General features: G+C 36.3%; 2 protein-coding genes across 2 annotated transcripts; one reads left to right on the top strand and one right to left on the bottom strand.

Moving 5' to 3' along the window:
* Positions 1-3: 3 nt before the first annotated feature.
* On the top strand, positions 4-7,666 carry LOC306856943 (thymidine kinase, cytosolic-like). Its single transcript, XM_079396516.1, has 7 exons — positions 4-186; positions 357-388; positions 1,314-1,427; positions 4,216-4,309; positions 4,402-4,491; positions 5,387-5,506; positions 5,672-7,666. The coding sequence occupies exons 1-7, from the start codon at positions 121-123 to the stop codon at positions 5,849-5,851; spliced, it is 696 nt and encodes a 231-aa protein (XP_079252642.1). The 5' UTR covers positions 4-120; the 3' UTR covers positions 5,852-7,666.
* On the bottom strand, positions 6,979-13,767 carry LOC306856942 (synaptogyrin-2-like). The gene is made up of 4 exons (XM_079396515.1): positions 13,209-13,767; positions 11,124-11,361; positions 9,026-9,162; positions 6,979-8,030 (listed from the first exon to the last, which is right to left on the bottom strand). The coding sequence occupies exons 1-4, from the start codon at positions 13,311-13,313 to the stop codon at positions 7,803-7,805; spliced, it is 708 nt and encodes a 235-aa protein (XP_079252641.1). The 5' UTR covers positions 13,314-13,767; the 3' UTR covers positions 6,979-7,802.
* Between the last annotated feature and the right edge of the window lie 9,627 nt (positions 13,768-23,394).

Genomic DNA, 23,394 nt, shown 5'->3' with positions numbered 1-23,394 from the left:
ATTGGTCCAGAGGCCCGTGACGACACAGCTGCTATAAAAAGACACAGCGGCGGCGGCGCGAAGTTCAAATCTTACTGTAAGTCAAACTGTACAGTCATAAATACATAAGAAACAATAAACATGGATTGCGTGAATATAGCGAAGATTTCAACGAATTCCCCACGGAAGATACGAGGACAGATTCAGGTAATATCAGTTTAATATCATTTATGTCTCACAGATAACGTGCAGATAATATCTCAATATTGATGTGAAGATAATATGATGTTTTAAAAAAGCGAGCGTGGTGTTTTTCAGGTTTTGTAGTGGATCGGCTTTAGTAAATGTTAATATAAGTCTGTTTGTCATCCTCTCAGGTTATTTTCGGACCGATGTTTTCAGGAAAAAGGTGAGGATGAAGATAAATCATCAGTACACCCATGCTGTGTTATGAAATATATAGATATAAACTGTAAAACAGAGTTTTGGTTCAGCGAATGGCGCCAAATACAGTTGTTTGGCGGGAGAACGGTTACATTGTTACAAACACAACAAGAATTTAGCGCCAAAAACCAGTTTGTTGAGCACTTCCTCTGACCGCCTCTTCAAGATGAATCGCGATTGTAGGTCACTTTGGATAAAAGCGTCTGCCAAATGACTAAATATAAATATAATACTGTTCATGTAGATATTATACACATTTTCTAAAGTGAATAGTTCGACTGACACTGGTTTATGATGAAAGACCGATAATTTAACAGGTTCCCAGAAGGTTTTCTCAAAGTAATAAAACAAACATTCTTCCACGAATGTTAAATATATGTCCCTTCAAGATTATCTGCTTGATAAAAAGCCCAATGTTAGCGGTATTTGTTCATGAACGCTTTTCTGAAACATGTTAGTTTAGATTAATAACCTTTTTAAAAACGTTAATGCGTCAAGTTTGCTGTCACGTTTGCAAACATTGCCAAATATAATGTTTACTTCATGTTTCATGCTTTTTTTTTTTTTACTTTTTTTTTGTTCTGAGAGCGTTCAGATATAATGTTTTCATAACGTTAGCCAAACGTTCTTAGCGCATTCTTGTTAATTGGGTGAACTAATTAGAAGTCATTGGTATCTGACATTATTTGGGGTCTCATTGCTGAAAAATACAATCAAAGTCAACAAATATATCATGCACTCCTGTCAGTCTGATATCAGGGCTCTTTGAGACTCCTAACAGCAGCACTAATGTCACATTTTCTGATGCATATCATTAGGTTATCATAAAATCATCTGGATTATGATGTGTTGAATGCATTGTGTGTGTGTGTGTGTGTGTGTGTGTTCAGCACTGAACTGATGCGGCGCGTGCGGAGATTCCAGGTGGCTCAGTATTCCTGTCTGCTCATCAAATACGCCAAAGACACACGCTACTCTCAGACGGGGATGGCAACACATGACATGTAAGAGAGCGGCTGGTGTGTGTGTGTGTGTGTGTGTGTGTGTGTGTGTGTGTGTGTGTATATGTGTGTGTGTGATGGAGAGAGAGAGAGTGAGTCTGTGTGATGGGGAGAGAGAGTGTGTGTGTGATGGGGAGAGAGAGTGTGTGTGTGATGGGGAGAGAGAGTGTGTGTGTGTGATGGGGAGAGAGACGTTTTTTAATGTCTTTCGGATGAGACGTTAAACAGGTCCTGACTCTCTGTGGTCATTAAAAATCCCATGGCACTTCTCGTAAAGAGTAGGGGTGTAACCCCGGTGTCCTGGTCAAATTCCCTCTACTGGCCCTTATCTATCATGGCCTCCTAATAATCCCCATACACTTGATTGGCTCTATGACTCTCTCTCCTCTCCACCTGTAGCTGGTGTGTGGTGAGCGCACTGGCGCCGTTGTACTGTGGCTGCCGTCGCATCATCCAAGTGGATGCTGCACACTGGTGGTGGTTGAGGAGAGACCCCCACATGATTGTAAAGCGCTTTGGGTGTACAGCAATACACAATAAAGCACTATATAAATGCATCATTCATTCAGAGAGCGTGTGTGTGTGATGGGGAGAGAGAGTGTGTGTGTGATGGGGAGAGAGAGTGTGTGTGTGATGTGTGTAAGTCGGCACTGGTTTCATGATTCAATTCAATATCAGGATGCATCATGATTATATCACATTTATATTGTGCATTTTTATTACATTATATAAGCAGGCTACTTCTTAAATTAATACATTAATTATTAAGAATTAAACGAAGTAAGTATAGCTTCAAAACATACAATCAAATATAAAGTAATAAAGGGGGAAAAAGACCATTGCAAGTGATAAACAAAAAGCACTTTCAGTATCTGGGAGAGCTTTAAAAATCTGAAAGTTTACAGACCGTCATAGTTATGGGTTTTTCTTTTTTCTTCAGCATTATTGCCGTTTGATTATTACTGATGAGATCATAGACAGTGGCAGCTTTAATAGACTAATGCACACATCTATTTTGATATACCTCAGATGTTTTGTCCTGCTCTGAAAACATAACTGACTGTGTTTACATCAATTTCATAAGTGTTTGGAGATGCAAGTGCATTTAACCGCAGCCGCGATCGAGCTTCAGGACAAACAAACACAAAGCGCATCTAATGAGTGCATGTAATGCATACTGCGTTCCAAACGGCAGAAATACAAGCATATCTAAAGTAAAAGACTGAAATAACAGCGAGTGGAAGCACTGTTAAACAATGCAGACGTGTCTCACAGCACATATTCTGTGTCTCGAGCGCACACACACATGCAGCAAAAAGCCAAGCTCGGATTTTAAAATGGAGAGTGTGTCGCGTGACACGTGCGTATGCGAATGATGCCAATAATCTATAATTGGTTATGGTGTATTACTGCATCGATGCAACGATTAATTTCAACAATTAATTAATTGAGTGTGTTAGAGTGAGTTTGTGTGAGAGAGAGAGAGAGAGAGAGTGTGATAAATGAGGACATAAATGTGTATAATGACAGGTATTACAAGGTGAAGGTGACTTTTCAGGACATTGCCCCATGTCCCCACTTTTCAAAACACTTATAAATCATACAGAGTGAGGTTTTGTTTGGGAAAGTAGAAATGCACAGTCTCCTGTGAGGCAATGTTAATTTTGGCAGGCATTTTTGATTTAGTCTTAGTCTTTATCTTGAGACGAAAATGCTTAATAGTCTTAGTCACATTTTAGTCATTTGAGTCTATCATAGTTTTAGTCTAGTTTTAGTCGACGAAAAGTCATTGCATTTTTGTCAACTTTTAGTCAAACTGCAGTTACCAACATTTATTTTGGTAGCTATTTTATATGTAGTATTCTAACAAAAATAGTCATCAATACTTCTCTCTTTAGACCTAATCAATTAAGCTTAGTTATGAGAAATTTGAATCAAGGATTGAATTGGGAAAAACTGGAATAAATTTTCTTTTTTTGGTAGAGATATAAATGAAACTCATTTTTCAGATACAGTAGGTTTACTTAACAAGTATACATTTATTTAACATCTTTTGTTGGTTAACATTTATGACAGATAATTAGGAATGCTGTCCATTTAAGACAGAAGGTATACATGTAACAGCCTACTGACATACATTCAGTTTTCACCCACCTGTTTAAGCTCACTTAAACCATAACGGACTGTATTTCTGTGAGATGCTCTACATGAGAGACATTTGGACTGCTGTGTGTGTATTTGAGCACTGAGAACTGATCGCGCGCTGTATGAGAACTGAAGAAGTGGAGCGCGCGAGAGAGAGAGCACTTCTATCGTCTCGTCTTGTTAACGAAGATGTGGCATAAATTTCGTCATAGTTTTTATCATCAAATATTAGTTTTAGCTCGTCAACGTCTCGTTTTAGTCACAGAAAAAAGGTTCGTTGACAAATATTTTTCGTCTTCGTCGACGAAATTAACACTGGTGTGAGGGCTAAGTTTAGGTGTAGGGCAATAGCACGCACAGTTTAAGTATAAAAACCATTACACCTATGGGATGTCCCCACTTTTCACAAAAACAAACACGTGAGAGCGAGTGTGTGTGAGCGCGAGTGTGTGAGACCATTGCAAGTGATAAACAAAAAGCACTTTCAGTATCTGGGAGTGCTTTAAGAATCCGAAAGTTTACTGTGTGTGAGTGAGAGCGAGAGTGTGTGTGTGTGTGTGTGTGTGTGTGTGTGTGTGTGAGCGCGAGTGTGTGTGTGTGAGTGCATGTGTGGTTATCTGAGGGGTCGGTGTGGTTTGTGCTGCAGGAGTATGATGGAGGCCGTTCCTGCGAGCTGTCTGCGAGACATCCGGACTCTGGCGCTGCAGGCCTGTGTCATCGGCATCGACGAGGGACAGTTCGTATGTTTCCGTTCCACTCACTTCAGTCATTATCCAGCTCACTTTATGCATTGAATGTCCTGATTATTAATTGAGATGTTTGGCTTTTGCAGTTCCCAGACACAGTCGAGTTCTGTGAGGAAATGGCCAACATGGGAAAAACCATCATCGTAGCAGCACTTGATGGAACCTTCCAGAGAAAGGTGCGATTATGAGAGATCTGCTGTATTTTTCTTTACCCCATTCTATATAAATTGATAAAATGTATATTTACAAACAATTATTTATTTGCATATCTATATAAATGGAAATGGGTTTAAGTTGATATAAGTAAATATTTATATAAATACATAATTATATAGATTTCTACAAAATTGAATAAATATTTGATTATTTTTTATAGATGTGTTTGTTACAAACATGCATGTAAATATATTTACTTGAGTATTATTTATAAATATTTCTTCAAAATTCTATAACGTTTATACAAATATTTATGTAAATGTATTTTGTATAAATTTCTATCTATACATTTACATAATTATTTGTATAAACTAAATGTAATTTGATAAACGCACACAGAAGACCTTACTCAACGCATGTTCTGCAAGATTCCCCTTTCTGTCAAACATATTTTATTAGACCGTCCTGATTTTAATGTATGTGACCTCACTTAAACCGTTTAGTATAATTTTGCCAGAATTTTATCATGTTAAAAATCTTGTGTAATATAACTTTTGTTTGTTTGCTGGTTTTTATTGTATTTGTTAGACTTGTGTTTTTTTTTATCGTTTTTTGCCATGAAAATAGCCTAAGATGCTGACATGGCATTAAATAAATAAATATTCTACTACTACAAACACACTCACACACACGTACAGGAGTATGTAATATATATTTCTAAAAATGTAGTATTTATATAAATTAAATACACATAATTATGTTAATAAGTATTTCTACAAAATGTTATATGTATATATCTACACAAATATACAATTATTCATATACACATTTACATGAGTAATTTATAAAAACATTGTTTATAATACTTATTTTTAAGTATTATATTGATGACCTTTGACCCTTGTGTCTGTGCAGCCCTTCGGTAATATCCTGAATCTGGTGCCTCTAGCGGAGAGCGTGGTCAAACTGAACGCCGTCTGCATGCAGTGCTTCAAAGAAGCCGCTTACACTAAAAGACTCGGAGCTGAACAAGAGGTGATTACAAAAATCCTTCCAGACGACTGAAGGATTGTGCCGTCTGGACAAACTCGCGCTGCGGTCTGACGGTGTTTTACTTTCGCAGCAGAAACGCTCCGTGTCACATCCTCATTCTGTCAGCAGAAGTGAGACCTCACGGCATCTTGTGTTTGGTTTCCTCAGGTGGAGGTGATCGGCGGAGCTGATAAGTATCACGCTGTGTGTCGAGGGTGTTACGGAGGGCTCGCGGTGTGTAAGGAGAACTGCGATCCGCAGAGAGAGGAGACGCCGCCGCATGTGATGGCAGGAAAACAGCCCAATCAAAGCGCTCCACGAAAACTCTTCGCTTCCCTTCATTTATGAAAATATCTCATCAGCCGTACCACTGCAAAAAAAATATTTTCTTCCTTTGTATTCTTGTTTTCTAATATTAAATATAAAAACATTCTTGAATCAGGATGCATTTACAAGTAAAATGATTTGAGAGATTTTGTCTTTTCTTAAAAAAATAAATAAATCTGCCAGTGGAGTAAGATAAATTCTCTTAATTCAAAGGCTAAACAAGATTATTTTTCTTACCCCACTGGTAGACTTGTTTTACGCAAAAAAACTGACACATCTTAAGTAATTTTACTTCAAGTTAATGCATCTTAATTCCAGAATTTGTAGATATTTATACTAGAAAATAAGACAAAAATACTAAGGCAGAAAATCATTTTTTGCAGTGTATTACAGTAGCACTGTTACTACACAGATTTAACTCTCTAGCATCTGATTTGTATGTTTGCTTGTGTTTTTTTGCTATTGGTTTCTTTGTATATAATAACTTTAACCTAGTTTAAAGCAGGTCCAGCAAAATTTGGTGTTTGTATTTTCCGTTTTAAAATGAGTCAATCATATGTTTTAATTTAAAGGGTTTTAAACTAATTTATAATTGTGTAACAACAACCAGCTGACACCATGGAAAACTGCCAATAAGTGATGTATGATGATTAAAATGAGAGTATAAGTGATTTGGTATGGTTTTTCAGTGTTGCTTTTCGTGTGCATGTTACAACAGAAATATTTTACATTTCATGTATTTAGCAGAATACAGAATAATTCATCAAAGAGCTGGAAATATTTGTAATATAGAAATGTTGGGTTTGTAGGGCGACTAGATGAGATATGCAGAAGTCTTGTTATCTGTGAAATTGGAGTGTATGATTGAAACAAATATATTGTTTTAAGCATAAACTCGATTCACTTTATATTTGCATTTCAAGTAAATATACCTTGATTTGAGGATGTTTAGATATTTGTATTTGGAAAACAAAAATGCTGAAGACGACAATTATTTTTTTTTTTTATGCATGCAAACTTTAACGCCATGGCTTTATGAATTTAAAACTTTCTACTTTAGAAGCTTTTTAAGGCCTAAATCTCTGAAAGGGCAAATTAAGACCCACAAGAACCCAGTTCACAGATATCTAAAAATGACATGTATCCAAGCGGTTGCAATTATTTTTATTTAGAATACAAACCATTGTTTTTGTTTTTAGCTGCACTTAAAGAAAAAATCTGGTTATTCAGAGTTTGAAGACAGCAACGACAACAAAAATTAATCTAATCTGAAGATGCACAAAAATCAAATGCTAAACCCATTAAGCAAACTGCAAATCAAATGATGAAAATCAATTCATTTCTGAGATTTTTTTTCTAAATACTCATGTATGCACGTGTGTAATGAATAAAGTTCAACTCAATGCTGTGAGGCAGGTAAACCAGAAAAACAGATCAAACAGCACCAGAGATCAACAACACAGTGTGTTTATGTAGATCAGTGAACGTGTTCACATCCAAAACCAGTCACTCGAGAATCAGTTTTTTACATTAAACCAGATGTTTTCAGATTTGGAAGCAAATAAAAGCACCATAACAGCTTCAACCCAAAACCTCCATTGCAGCTTGACTGATTGTAATCTGGTAACTCTCCCACATTTCTAAAGTGAATAGCACAGCTAACACAATTAGTAAACGGGGTCAATGGGCTCTTTTTGTTTCCGCCACATTCCTACTCTTTCAGCTGGGAAAACGTTAACAAAACAAATCCTGTGATTCCAGTGTGAGCGACAGACCTGTTCCACAATAACTTGTTTATTCCAGCTCATCAGTGCAAATCTGAACTAATCTACAGCCACATAAAAAACAAAACAAAAAAAAACAATATTTACACATTTAAGGCCACATGTAAAATGCCAAACAGTCTCCTATTGGCTGCCTGGGGCGTCACGTGACCTGGTATTGTGTTTCAGGTTTCTGTGCAGGTCAGGGGTCAGTAGATAGGTGGCTTATAGCTGCTCTGGTCGGATGGGTCAGGGTTCGGTGAGATGGGCGGCTGCTGGAAGATGTCTTGACCGGTGTTCTGGAAGGACGGATATGTGGGCGGCGCATAGGTGGTGGGATACGGTGATGTGGGGTCTGCTGGCGGATCGGTGTAGTTCTGGGTCATGTCTGTAATGCCCTGACGAAACCTTATCAGGGCGAAGTACGTTAACGCTCCCTGAGAAGATGAGAGATTCGACTGTCAGTCAAGTTAAAGGGTTAGTTCACCCAAAAATGAAAATTAGCCTGTGTTTTACTCACCCTCGAGGCATCCTAGGTGTATATGACTTTCTTCTTTCAGACAAATCCAATCTGAGTTATATTAAAAATTGTCCTGGCTATTCCAAGCTTTATCATTGCAATGGATGGGTGTTTGTGTTCAACAGTCCAAAAGAAGTCAAATAAAGCGTGTTCATCCATAATAAAACGCACCTCATTCACCAGAACAGCTTCCGCGTATGACAGTTAGATGAAGTGAGAGAGAAGTGTTTATTACATTTGAAATATGGATATTTTTCTTACAAAAACGCATGGATTCGCTACGGGAGGCCTTTATTCACACCCTGGAGTTGTGTTAGGCACATTTTTATTATGGATGCACACGCTTTATTTGGCGTCTTTTGGACTGTTGAACAGAAACACCCGCTGACTTCAATGATAACGCTTGGAAGAACCAGGACAATTTTTAATATAACTCCAATTGGATTCGTCTGAAAGAAAGTCACCTATAGGATGCCTCGAGGGTAAAACACAGGCTAACTTTCATTTTTGGGTGAGCTGACCCTTTGTGTCAAGGTTTTTTATAAATTTAGTTTTTTGCAAGACACCACAGGAGAACAGGGTAAAAATATGAACTAATCAATTTCACTATACAGTCAAACCTAAAATTATTCAGACACCAGATATCATTTTTGATTTTTTTTATACTAATGGGTGCAGGACACTATAGTTAATTTATGTAAGTGGGGATAGCAAAATAAAGTAAAATCTGACATATTATACCCCAAAATTCTTCATACAGTGGACTACCAGTAAAATTTATAAAAATTTGATTAGACACTTTGACCTGAACATGTTTTGTTACATACCTTTCTATCAAAGTTATCTGATATTATCAAGATGAATTTGTTCTGACACAGTTATATTTATATTTTACAGATCACACACACTCACCCACGACACGATGGAGAAGAATGAGAAGGCGATGACGGCGTGGACGGCGTCTGTAGGGATGCCATTGATGTCTTGAGTCTTTGACCACTGATCCGCTGTGAAACAGAAACACACAAACCACAGGAACGTCCAGACACCTGATCAACAGAGAACACAGACACGAGTCATTGATTAGACAATCAGACAACAAATCAACCATGAAACCATTCACACACTGAAAACACAAAAGGTGTGTACATGATGACAGAATGAACAGGTGAAAAAAGGTTGTATAAATCAGTGTGAGTGAAATATGAACAAACCCCACAATAAAAACCTTCAGAATATAGAGAGGAATAAAACTGTAAAGTTTGGTGTATGTAAGTGCTGCTGAAGTGGAGAAAAAACTTTTAAAGAACTGTATTGTAATTGAAATCTACAGACGCATATAGATGAAGTGCAATAAAATAAACACTTGTGTACTCTGGATGTTTTCTTTTCACTAGTCTGAATGATCATTATTGGGTGAACTATTACTGCAATAGTATTAAAATATATTAATATTAAAACAAAGATTTGACAAAATAGGTCAGTGATTAAATTAAACTAACCCAGCTAACTGAAGCCACAGGAAATACAGGACTTTGGTTTCAAACCCTGCAAGAAGGGGGCTCAAAGTGATTTAAAATAAGATAAAACAAGCATCAAAATAACATAAAACAACTAAAAATCAAGTTAATCCATATTTGTATCCATTTTACATACTTTTATCTTTGAAGAAATTTGGAAAACCTGGATATGAGGAAGCTTCATTTTAAAAGTCTGATTTCTCGACCTGGAAAAGTCATGAAATTAATTGAATTTTAAAATACAAAGGGAATTTTTATAATAAATGTATATTTATCTAGTTTTGCCAATCTCTAAAATATTTTTTCAGTTAGAAATTGTGAGTAAAACCCTATTCAATTAATCATGAACAACTGGAAAAGTCATCTAAATTCATTAATTAAAAAGAGCAGGAACCCTGAAGAACATTAAACTTCATTCAGCTTCTGGAATGTTGAAATTTTATTATTTGATTTGATTTTAATTATTATAATTTTGGTTTATTTTAATCTACAGAGACTCCTGGTTTATATTTGTATATGATACCCATATATCATCATTGATATATGGGTATCATATACAGTTTTTGTTATGAATTTGAATTAGATTTAATTTTAGTAAAATTTTAATTAAAGTTTTAGTAATTTTGTAGTTGATTTTGTCATTTTTCTTAGTTTTTTAATGTCTATATACCATAGTGCTATCAAACGATTAATCACAATTAATCACATCCAAAATAAAAGTTTTTGTTTGCATATTATGTGTTCTGTGTATATTTATTATGTAAATATAAACACACACACATACAGTATATATTTGGAAAATATTTACATGTATTTACAGGTCTACATTTATATTCATAAAATGTTATTTTATAAATAAATATATTTAATATATAAACATAACATTTTTCTGAAATATATACTGCATGTGTGTGTATTTATATTATACATAATAAATATACACAGAACACATACATATATTATGTAAACAAGAACTTTTATTTTGGATGCGATTAATCGTGATTAATCATTTGTCAGCACTAATATACCATTTATTAATTTATATTTTTAAGTTTTAGTTTATTTATTATGTTTTTTTTACTTAAACTAAATGAAAATGAGAAATGTTGCCATAGCAACTAGCTGAAATCAAATATGTTTTTTATATTATATTTTATTCCAGTTAATGTTTATTTTATTTCAAGTAACATAATTTTTTTTCTTATGGATTGAGTTAACAAGAATAACCCTGATATACATCAACTGTCATTTAAGTTAGTATTTTTTTAAATAAAAGTGGAAAAAACAAGTAGGATGTTTGGCATCTCACACTTTCACACAGGAAGAGGCCATCTGAGTGACATGCGCATGTGTTGCCACAATAACAGGTGAAGTGGAAAAAAGAACTTCACAAAATGCAACCTGAGTTTCCACAAACGGAACAGACAGCTCTGAGGAAACTAATATAAACCTTGATCACTGACGCAGAAACGACTTGAAGAACGTCTCACCTGAGAAGCCCAGATCAGCCATCACCACATACTTCCTCTCCTGAGCATTGCTCATCGAAGGCAGGACCATATCAGCCAATAGGAAGGTGAAGGAGGCCAGGAAGGCAATGACGCCGATACCCACGCCATAATGACAAACCTCTTCATTCCTGTTGAAGACGCACTTCACCTGGGCTTCAACGTTGCTGTTTACGTAACCTTCGGCGGTTATGGTGGAAAACACCACAATGGCGAACACCTGACATGAAGAGAAGTGAAAGCTGCATCAAACATAAAAGCAGAAATAAAACAACCAGATCTTCACATTTTCAGAAGCAACGCTCTCTCTAAATATTAGCTCAGAATTTCCCAATGGGAAATGGGGAAATTCTCTAACATTTCTCTAGGCAGATGTTTACAATTTCACCAAGATTCACCAAGGATTTGAATGTTTGAAAGTGAAGAATTATGAACTAGTATTTTAGACATTAAAAGCGTCTTGATGGATGTTTCATCTTTTGTCTTCTCCAGATGTTAACTGATGGACTGGAGTACTTGTGGATTATTGTGATGTTTTTATCAGCTGTTTGGACTCTCATTCTGACGGCACCCATTCACTGCAAAGGATTGTTTGTCATTGTCATTTTAGGGTGAACTCACACTTTAATGTTAAAAGCATGTGTCTGTATGAGTTTCATGTTATTGTGGAAGAGCGGCAGCCTTCTGACAAGTGTAATAATTTATATGTTTTACATTATAAAGTAAAGATGCATATGAAATGGATGAGCATGCAGCGAGAGGAAGATAGAAACACAGAGCAGGAAGAGGTCGCGGCCACAGGCCTCCGCTGAAGGGTTTTCATGCAAATGTTTCATGCAAAAACTTCAGAATCAGTGTAGCAGAAACGGAGAAGTGTTATGCCGTTCTGTTGCAGGCCTCTTGTATTACAAGCCATCTGCTGTGTTTACATGTCAGCACTGGGACATTCTGTACTTCTGCACTAAATCACATGATGCATCACAGACACAACTAACTAACTACTGAGTGACCAGAGAGACACAACCAAGCACACTGCTGCTGTGCAAATGTGTATGATGCCGTAAACAAATTACCCCGAGCAAATCTAGACATGGCTGACAAGGTCATCTGATGCAGTCTCATCTAGACCAGGACTAGATATGAATCACTCCTTTCTCAGCGTCTATGGAAAGCCCCTTCATATTATATGCCTGAACAGCTAAATTAACCACGTTTACACTAGTGAACTCACAATCTAGCTCCTATTCTGAGAATTTACATTTGAACAAAGTCTCTTTCAAGGGATTTGGCAGATTTGAGGATGTTTTCTGAGATAGAGAGTCTACAAAAGAATAAGTTAATCAGTAGGATGATTCTGAAACAGTCCGAAAAAAGGCAGATGATTGATTTCTGTCCTGAAATTAAAGCATGCAGATTGACTCTTTTATAAATTTACACTATTAAGTCAAGTCATATTTATTTCTGTAGCACTTTATACACATAAAATACATATAAAACAGCGTTAATGTTGTGAAATGCATTAATTATGATGCTAAATGGCAGCTGTAAAGCAGTTATTATTCAACTCAATTAAGATTCAGTTCATCAGCAATTATGAAACGACTTTAAAAGCAGCTCAGATAAAGCCAATAATCTTTGTTTGTTTTCTAAACTTAACCCAGCTACCAAAACATGCATATGTTTTACTAACGTTATGAAAACGTTATTTCTGTTATGTTCAAAACATCGAGTTTTCTAAATGTTTTCGAAACATTTTTCTTGGTTTATGCAAACATTAAGGAACACATTTAAGGGAACGTTCCATTTTATTCTCATTAAGAGAACGTTACTTTTATATGAAACGTTCTGAAACAAGTAGCGATGGTTAATTCAACTAAAACGTTTCAGAAAAAGATACATAAGTAACATTTTTGAACTTTTTGAGAACATTATTAAATACCAGGTAACTGGTTTTGCTTATAACTTTGACAGAAACTCACGAACGTTTTAAACCCATTTCACCCTGATCCTGCTGTCGATTATTAATCATAAGAAGCTGATGATTTGAGCGTGACACATGTAACTCACCCAGCTGAGGAACCGTATGATAGTTTGAGGCTGTTTGATGAATTTGACTGGATCGAATCCCGCTCCGGCGAGCGAAGCTCCGTACGCCACACTGTTCGACTCCATTGGTGAAACACACACACACACGCGCACTCACACACACACAAGCGACAGCTGAAAACACAACACGGACACACACCCCCGGTGCAGCTGCTTCCTCACAGACCGGTGTCAGATTCGCGAGTGAATCGTTCTGTGAAACCGGATCTTTTTGATGATTCACACCATCCAGGCGACCGTTAAAACGAGCCGTTCAAAAGAACCGATTCGATCAAATGATTCAAACTTCGCGACGTTGAGTCAAAATTCAAATAGTTTAATCAGTTACTACAAATCATTATAGATTAAATTAAGACAGTTTAATGTGTAATAATGAGATAATAAGGATATTAACACACAATCATGACACTGTAGATAAACAACAGCTAATAAACAAAGCTGGTCATATTATGTTATTTACTCAATATGGTATTATTTTACTCAAAATATGATGTATGGTCAGGAATGTAATCCATATACTGATTAATATGCTGGATGTCTTAATACAGATGGTGAGTCTCAAGGGGCCATCCATTGGGCAGTACTGGTGTTTTCCAATGGATTGTACCGGTGAACTTAAATAACCCTATGGGTAATTTCCAGAATAAGACAGATACAGGTAAACAAGTTTGATGCATGTCTCATGTGACCACCTCCAACCAATAGGAGGCCATAAAATAAAAGTTTTTAAAAAATGGCCAAATTCCACCATTAAAAAATGGACCAGGTGGGCTAGTAATTGATTGTGGCAAACCAGACAGACATAACCAATAAAAAACTATTTTGGGTAGTAAAAAAGGTCAGCGGACAGACAGAGAATGAGATGCGGTTACCGTTATCACAGCTTTGTTACTTTGTTTAATAAAGTCTTATTTTGACATCTGGAACTTCTGCTTCTTGAAGTACACTTCTAGGTACAAATTTGTCTCCAAAATACAGTTAAGTAGGTAGAACCACGCTCTTATTTCACATTAATCTGACAGTAGACACATTGTTGGCCGTCTTTGCTTCTGATTGGTCACAGTCATGTCAACCCATGAGCGCTTGTCTATTGTTTCGGTTTGAATAAACCTTTGTCTGAACAGAATAACATGCAACGGATAAGTGAAGGGAACCAAACACTTTCAGTTTCAGTGGATCTGATTAAACTCCCAGAAAACACAAGAATTATTCTGAATCCGTGCCTTCATACAGAACGGTTTCATCCACGGATTGGTCTTCATCCTGTCAAACAGATCAAAATGACCATTTTAATGTAGAGTCACTCAATCTGTCAGCTTGGACAACATCTTCCTCGTAACTCTCTAACATCTCAAACGATCATTTACCAACAATTAGAAAATAGTTTAAGGCATGTTCCAAAGAGAAGAAATTATGCACATTTTGGCCAAATTTTGAGGTAATTTTACATAGATAATGTTCATTATGTTATTCATTACTAAACGTCTGTTTATGAACTAAAAGAGAAGCAATAATAAATGCATCCTCACTAGATCATCTTCATCCTCCTCTTCCTCATCTTCCTGTTTATCAGTGATTCTCATTTTTCTGAGTCTTAAATAAAAAGCAGGACATTAGTTCAACAATACATTTGATTTTATGTAAGATTTAGGACTACGTATAATAAAAAAATAGAAAACTCACGGGTATTTTCTTGAATATCTTCTCCCTGAGAACATTAGTCAGAATGAGCGTATAGTTTTACAGTCAAAACAGTGATCAATTGCACATAACAAACATGTTATAATGAGTGATATATAGATTAACTTACGTAGCACGACTCCATAAATACGACGTTCAGCAGGGCAAAAGAGGTGAAAACAACAATCACAACCAAAGGAGAGACTGTGTTCAGTGCTGCAAAATACAGACAGACAGAATGTTTGGGACTGTAGCATAACACATCATAATTATAGTTAAGATACAATTATGATATGCTTGACGAATCTTGTCAAACAATGAAAAAACAACCAAATAATCAATACTGAATGAGAGGAGATCTTCATAACAGGGAGAATAGCAGCTATTTGACTATTTGAAGTTCAGAATATTAACATTGTTTAGCCTGGGGATGTAAAAACTTAGATTAGTCTAAATTGAATCCAAAATATAAGAATGATTACCCCTTGGTTAACTGCTAGTTTGGTCAAACTAGATCTTAAGACACTGTCTTAACATCGAGGCTAAGTTTATGCAACCGGCCTCTGAGATGACACAGTTTTAAAGACATTCCCCTTTCTAAAGTGATTCAGTGTAGTGTTTGGTGTCAGGCTTCTGTACCCGCTTTACTGATCAGCATCTTTGGGCTGCGGATGCTGGTGCTGTTGTCGAATCTATCTGAAGCTTGGCAATGGTAGAATCCAGCGTTGTCTCGGCCTACAGACAGAGCCAGAACGGATTCATCTGACCGGGCCACTAAATCTCCTCGGCCCAGCAGCCTGCTGTTGTTGAGGAACCAGCTGTAATGTGGAAACGTTCCCCGCTCCACCTTACAATGCAATTCAATGCTAATCACCTGGAAGTCCTGACCCACGTGTTAGAAGGGCGTCATCGTTACAGCGCCTCCTACAGACTCTGAGACAACAGGTGTTAGATGCTATTTCAGTTACACAAGACGAAACAATACATTCGTAAGGCAAGAACCCACAGGTGAATAGGGTACACTCTCAGAATTAAAGGTACAAAAGCTGTCACTGGGGTGGTACCTACATGTTTGTACCTAAAGGGTCCATATTGGTACCTTAAAGGTGACTTAGGTACAAAAGTGTACCTTTGAAAAGGTACCGCCCCAGTGACAGCTTTTGTACCTTTTTTTCTGAGTGTAAAAAATAATTAGTAATTATCACCATATTTCCCCAGGTGATTGTTTTTTTTGTTTGTTTTTTTTAAAGATTTTCCAAAAATGTTATAACATAAAAATTGTATAATTAAATGTAATTAAATTTTTGCATTACATTTTGCATGCAAATTCACTAATTTGCATACATTTCCAGAAAATAAATCTGAATACTGGATAAAGCCAGATTCACAATTCTTTTTGGATTTTGGATTTCTCTTTTTATCACTCCATAAATCATAAAATACTGTGACACATACAGAAAAAAAAAAAATTCACAATCTTTTTAGGAATAAAATGTTGTATAAATCAGTGCAAAAGATAAATGAACAAACCCCTCAGTAAAAACCTTCAGGTTATAGAGAGGAATAAACCTGTAAAGTTTGGTGTATGTAAGTGCTGCTGAAGTGGAGAAAAAACTCATTTTGAGAAAACGACTTTAAGTGACTTTAAAGAAGTGCATTGTAATTGATATTTACAGACAGATATAGATAAAGTGTAATAAAATACACACTTAAAATTGTAATTTGGATGTTTTCTTTACATTAATATGATAGAAGACAAGTTGCAAAATATCACTCCATAAATCAGAAAATACTGTCAACAGCCAGAAAAAGGTTTCTCCATATGTGAGGAATAAAATATTGTGTAAAATCAGGTGAATGATATATTAAACTCCTCAAATAGATATGAATAAAACTGTAAATATTGGTGTATGTAAGTGCTGCTGTAGTTTAGAAAAACTTTTTTGAGGGAAAAGATATGTACTATAATTTAAATCTACAGATGCAAGTGCAATAAAGTACATGCTTATTTTGCAAGTTTTCTTTCCACTAGACATGTTATGGAATCAAAATAGACCAAAATCTCAAAACTGCCCAGTGCATGAAAAAACAATGTTTTCTCCTTAAATGTAATTCTGAAACTCAAGCCTATTTAGTTCATTTATTTGGTTCATTGAGCTGCATACCCACGGTCAAGCTGATCGGTTCACTCAGAACCCAGTTGCCCATGTTGCTGGCGTTACATCTCACTTGTCCCATGTAACGGTTCAGCTCGATAGCCATGTTAAAGAACACACGGGTTGCGTCGGTCGTTTCGGTGGCGATGAGGTCAGTGTGGTTCAAAAGACTAAAGGTGTAGAGCGGAGTTCCTTTCTTAGACAGACACGTGATGATGGCTTTATAACCTCCAATGTCATGCTTCACAACGTCAAAGGAGATTTCAGGCTTTGACACATATTCTAGAAACAAATCAGAATTCTGGGGTCAGTCAGCTATTTTAAATAAATTGAAACTTTTATTCATCAAGGACACATTAAATTGATCAAAAGTGACAATATATGCACTGCCGCTCAAAATATTTTTATGTTTTTACACATCACATGATCTTCAGAAATCATAATAATATACTGATTTATTATGAGTGTTGAAACTGTTGTGCTGCTTCATATTGTTTTTTGGAACATGTCATAATTTTCTTTGATTCTTTGATGAATACAAAGTTAAAAAGAACAGCATTTATTAAAAAAAATTAATTTTGTGTTACATTATACAATGCTATTCAAAAGTTTGGGGTCAGTACATTTTTTCTTTCTTTTTTTAAAGAAATTCAGGAGGGATGTGTTAAATGAATAAATGCCATAGTAAAGACTTGTATTGTTAGAAAAGATTTGTATTTTGAACAAATGCTGCTCTTTTTAACTTTGTGTTCATCTAAGAATCAAAGAAAAAAGTATCATGTGGCACTGAAGACTGGAGAAAAACAAATCCATTTGTTTTGTATTTTTGATCAAATAAATACAGTCTTGCTGAGAGAGGACACTTCTTTTAAAAACACTAAACATCTTATCAACTCCAAACTTGATTGATTATACTGTGATCTGATCGTACCGCTGATGTACACAGTCACATCACTGCTGGAGTTGAAGAACGTCATGTTGTTGAATTGGTTTGACGCCACACACTTGTAATTGCCTTTATTTTGTGCAGAAACCCTGTGGATGGTCAGAGTGTTGTTATTCCTGTCGTACGGCATCTGAACCGGTGCGTCATTCTGGAGCCAGTCATAGGAGACGTACGTTCCTCTGGTTTTTACGCACTGGAGGGTCAAAATTTCTCCTTCCCATATGTTCTCAATGAAAGGATGTGAAATGATGGTCACTTCCTTCACTGGAACTGCAAAACACAGAAGATGAAAACATTGCAAAGATTAACTGAACAGTTCTTCATGTCGCTCAGACCTGTATGAGGTTGTTTATTCTGTGGAACCAGTGCACTACAAAAAATGTTTGTCTTGTTTTCTAGTATAAATATCTAGAAATTCTGAAATTAAGATGCATTTACTTGAGGAGTAAAATTACTTAATAAATTATGTCTTGTTTATTATCCAAATTTTATTAGTTTTTGCTTAAAACAAGTAAAAATATCTGCCAATGGGGTAAGAAAAATAATCTTGTTTAGTCTTTGAATTAAGATAATTTTTCTTATCCCATTGGCAGATATTTTTGTTTGTTTTAAGCAAAAACTAACAACATTTTTATAATATTTTCAGAAAACAAGACAGAATATCTTACGTAATTTTACTTGTCACGTAAAAGCATCATGATTCAAGAATTTCTAGATATTTATACTAGAAAACAAGACAAAAATACTAAGGAAGAAAACTATGTTTTGCAGTGTGTCATTGTTTGGCAAATATATTATAAGGTGTATTTTAACCCTTGTAAAGCCTGACTTATGAAATAATAGAAAAATCTATTTTTCATTTCAAACTGAACCTTTAGACAAAAAGTGTGCAAGTGTTTTTTGTCGAGTATCATTTTTGATCATCAGGTTTTTATGGCTCATATAGTCTGATATTGTGAGAATATGAAGGAAAAACAGCTCAACTTTATTCAGAGGCTCAAAAAAAAAAAGAATTTGCTGCAGATGCTGATATTTATATGACAAAATTCTGATGCTTATAATTTAAATCAATGAGATCTTTATAACAGTACAGCAGATATATAGTGGTTGATCTATATCTCCAATAATATGTCTCAGTAAGATGAGATTAAAATGATCCAAACATATAATGCAATGCAGTCCGATGCTGATTGAGAGATGAAGAAATAATGCTCCTCAGATGAAGATCATTCCTCCGCTGAGGAACAGTGAAAGTAAAGCTTCTGGAAACAAACGCTCCTCTAAAGATCCTGATGATCAGATTTGAGACGCACTGATTTATCTAGAAAATGATTGATGGAGAATCAAGTAAAGCTGAGCTGCTTCAGTCCAGTAAGAGTTCATCTGGAGATATGACTGCAGTTATTCTGACCTTTACTTGATCAAAATCAGTCAAGATTTGACAGCAGAAAGCTGGATGTTTGTACAAGTACATTAAAAGAGGTCTGGCTGGATAAAACACTCTAATCAATCAGACAACAGAAGACATGGAGATCATGTTGATCATTTAGAGGACAGAAAATTGCTTTATCGGATTATACTCATGTCACGCCACTCACCAATGACTCTGAAGTCCAAGCCATTACTGAACGAGCTCTCAATATCAGTGTTATTGTGTCCGCTGGCCTTGCAGATGAGTCGACCATTATGTTGTTCTTTGATAAGCTGAGAAATAGTTGCATTTTCTCCAGACAGCGAGGAGTACTCCCCAATCATCTTACCCAGGTTTGTCTTGACAAAGAGCTCATAGTGGACAGACAATGTTGCCGGTTTCCCAGGAATATCACAGAAGAAATCCACAAATGACCCTTCTAATGCAATGGACGGACCCCACAGAACCGGTTCATCAAACGTTTCTAGAGCATCTGCAACAGAAAATTTATTGAACACAGACCCAGTTGGATATTAAGCACATGCTTAAAAATGTCACTGCATTAAACAACAAAATATCAAAACAAGTGTCATTTATTGGAAATAACAATGCACAAACACTTTTTACATGCAAAACATTTAACAGACCAAAGTTTGTTGGGTTTGAAATGCCAGATCGATAGACCTAGTGTTGAATATGAAGACAGTATTGAGTTTGTTTGTGGTTAGTGTATCGTGTTAATGAGATTGTGGAGAACTGGATTTATGCTGTGCTGTATAATGCAACAACATTACTAACTTGTGTGAACAGCACATTTACAGAGAGACATATTTTGGCAGATGCTTTTACCCAAAACGACATGCATTGCATCCAACATATAGATTTTTATCAGTTCATGCATTCCCTGGGAATTGAAACCCATGACCTTGGCACTTTTTGAGGGTATTAAACATATAATCAGTATTTATTTACCTATAATATCTATAAAGCCCCAGATAAACATGGCAAGAAAGACACTTACCCATCCTTGGATGCAAAACTGAAATACCTGGTGGAAAATAATATGCATATGAAAACAGACTTCAACAGAAAACACATGAAAACATCCGTCAAAAATGCTAAAGTTTCCTCGACCTAGTTCAAGTTCAAGTTCAAGTCAGCTTTATTGTCAATTCTTCCACATGTACAGTACATACATACAGAGAATTGAAATTGCATTACTCTCAGACCCTTGGTGCATACAGTTAACATTAAACACGTTCAGATACAGATAAATACAGTTTAAACATATGTACATACAACTATACAATTATACAAATGAGGATATTGTAGAAAAAAATAAGAATTAGATCGATAAAGTGGCATAAGGCGCCTGGCAGATAGAGTGCAAAACCAGTTAAATAAACAACACTGTGTAGATATATTTGTAGTGCAAAAGAGCTTATCAGTCTGAGGACATTGTAGAAAATAAAAACAAGAGAGATAGATAAAGTGCATAAGGCACATGGCAGAATAGATGGAGTGCAAACCAGTTGAATGTACAAAAACAAAAACAAAACTGTGCAGATGTTTTGTTTTGTTATGAGTGTAGTGCAAGAAGAGCTTATCAGTCTGTTAAAGTGACAAGTCGAAGTGACTGTTCGGATAGTTTTTGTCAGACTATCCGAAGAGGTAATTTGCAGTCAATGTTGGATGGGTAGTGATCAGCCAATGCTGCACAAGTGACAGGTGCCGGTCACAGTTTGTTGGTCGGTGGGGGGGGGTGTCACAGAGTCAGAGTTCCTAGTGTGTTGCTGTGATAAATGGGGGTGAAAGAGGGGAGGGGGGGCAAGGACGGGAGGGAGTTCAGCTTCCTGACAGCCTGATGTATGAAGCTGTCCTTCAGTCTGCTGGTCCTCGCCTGGAGACTCCGCAGTCTCCTCCCTGATGGCAGCAGACTGAAGAAGCTGTGTGTCGGGTGGGTGGGATCGCCTGCAATGCGGAGGGCTTTGCCGGTGAGACGGGTGCTGTAAATGTCCTGGAGGGAGGGGAGAGAGACACCAACGATCTTCTCAGCTGCTCTCACTATGCGCTGAAGTGACTTGCGGCAGGATGCGTTGCAAGCGCCATACCACACAGTGATGCAGCTAGTCAGGATGCTCTCGATGGTGCCTCTGTAGAAGGTGCACATGATGGGGGCCGGGGCTCTGGCTCTTCTGAGTTTGCGGAGGAAGTAGAGACGCTGCTGTGCTGTGCAGCGTCTCTATGACCTATGAGAATGAGTGAGAGATGCATCGATTCCATCCTTGCTGAAGAAGATGGGCACAATATCCAGATGCAAGCACCAGAGAAAGAACTTTATTATTAATGGAGCAGTGAAAGCAGGTTAGACACAGTGAAGGACAGAACTGATGAGACCCACCCTAAACAGTCCATGTGTGGAGGACAGATAGGGCAGAAGCCAGTGCAAATGACAACTCAATACAGACGGCTATAGAGAACTTCTACATAAATGACCAATGTACTGCACTAATATAATCAATATTCATCATGTGTTGTTGCACCAATGCAGCCTGAACGTGTGTTTGTTCTTTGATGCCTGTCATACACTGTTGTTGTATATCAAGACATTTAACGAAGCTACAAGAATACTTTTCGTGTGCAAAGAAAACAATAATAACATAATTTATTCAACAGTTCTCCCTGAGTTACCGTCTTCAGCCATTTTCGGAGAGTAGTAATCAGTGTTGTTCATATTCAGCATGCTTTCTACTAAACGTAAACAATGCTGATTTTTGAGTTATTCAAGCTTCTGTCCTTCATAGACGATCGCTGGATCAGGATCTGAGCTCAAACGGGCTCCTACAACAGGAAATGACATCGACAGAACTATTATACAATATCAGCCGGTTAAACATGATGGCACACGGCCAGGGTTATTATCTTTAAAGGGTTAGTTCACCCAAAAATGAAAATTAGTCCAAGTTTTACTCACCCTCAAGGCATCCTAGGTGGGTGTATTACTTTTTTCTTTCAGAGGAATCCAATCGGAGCAGTAAGTGGGTGTTTTTGTTCAGTCCAAAACAGTCAAATAAAGCGTGCGTATTTATAACATTTATAACGTAAAAGTATTTATAACATTTTAAATATGGATATTTTCCTTACAAAAATGCATTGATTCGCTACAGGAGGCCTTTATTCACCCCTGGAGCCGTGTGCGGCGTGTTTTATTATGGATACGCGTGCTTTATTTGACTACTCTTGGACTGTTGAACAAAAACACCCAACTACTGTCATTCTAACGCATTCTAAGAGCAAAGATCATCTTTAATATAACTCCGACTGAATTCGTCTGAAAGAAGAAAGTCATATACATCTAGGATGCTTTGAGGGTGAGTAAAACTTGGGCTAATTTTTATTTTTGGGAGAACTAACCCTTTAACTCAAACTTATCTTTTAAAAAACATTGAATTGAAATAAATCTGAAATAAAATCAAATATGAAAAATAAAATCTAAATATTGGATGAAAACTAATCTAAAATTATTCTCCTTGGTAACCAAGTAAGTTTAGGTTAAAGCAATAAAAATACATAAAATAAATTACACCTAATCTAGTAATATTAAAAAGTAAATAAATAGGTAAAACTAACAAAAGCACATAATAAAATTACTAAAAAACAAATAAGCTAAAAATTTGAAATGTTGCTTTGGCAACTAACTGAAAACGGGAAATGCTGGTATATAAATAATACTAAAACAACACCATCTCTGACCAGTACTTGTGGTCACATGAGATCATGTAAAATAAAACAGCACCAGCTTCATCTTTAAAGGAGTCATGAACTGACAAACCAAAAATTCCCTTGATCTTTTCACATATTAGAGGTCATTGTGCTTTAAAAACATCCTGTAAGTTTCAGAACTCAAAACTTTCTCATTCGTCTAAAAACACGTGTTTTTAAGCACTGCAGTTT

This window comes from Barbus barbus (assembly GCF_936440315.1).
Source record: "Barbus barbus genome assembly, chromosome: 37".
Taxonomy (NCBI): domain Eukaryota; kingdom Metazoa; phylum Chordata; class Actinopteri; order Cypriniformes; family Cyprinidae; genus Barbus; species Barbus barbus.
This window is presented reverse-complemented; position numbering and strand designations above follow the sequence as displayed.

Bases quoted from the DNA above. Each gene is read 5' to 3' on its own strand.
- LOC306856943 (XM_079396516.1), top strand. From the start codon at position 121: ATGGATTGCGTGAATATAGCGAAGATTTCAACGAATTCCCCACGGAAG. The intron at 1,428-4,215 runs GTAAGAGAGCGG...TTTGTGCTGCAG, and splicing joins GGGATGGCAACACATGACAT to GAGTATGATGGAGGCCGTTC. The intron at 5,507-5,671 runs GTGATTACAAAA...TGGTTTCCTCAG, and splicing joins GACTCGGAGCTGAACAAGAG to GTGGAGGTGATCGGCGGAGC.
- LOC306856942 (XM_079396515.1), bottom strand. From the start codon at position 13,313: ATGGAGTCGAACAGTGTGGCGTACGGAGCTTCGCTCGCCGGAGCGGGA. The intron at 11,362-13,208 runs GTGAGTTACATG...TCTTCATGTCAG, and splicing joins TCATACGGTTCCTCAGCTGG to GTGTTCGCCATTGTGGTGTT. The intron at 9,163-11,123 runs GTGAGACGTTCT...TCTGTTGATCAG, and splicing joins GGCTGATCTGGGCTTCTCAG to GTGTCTGGACGTTCCTGTGG.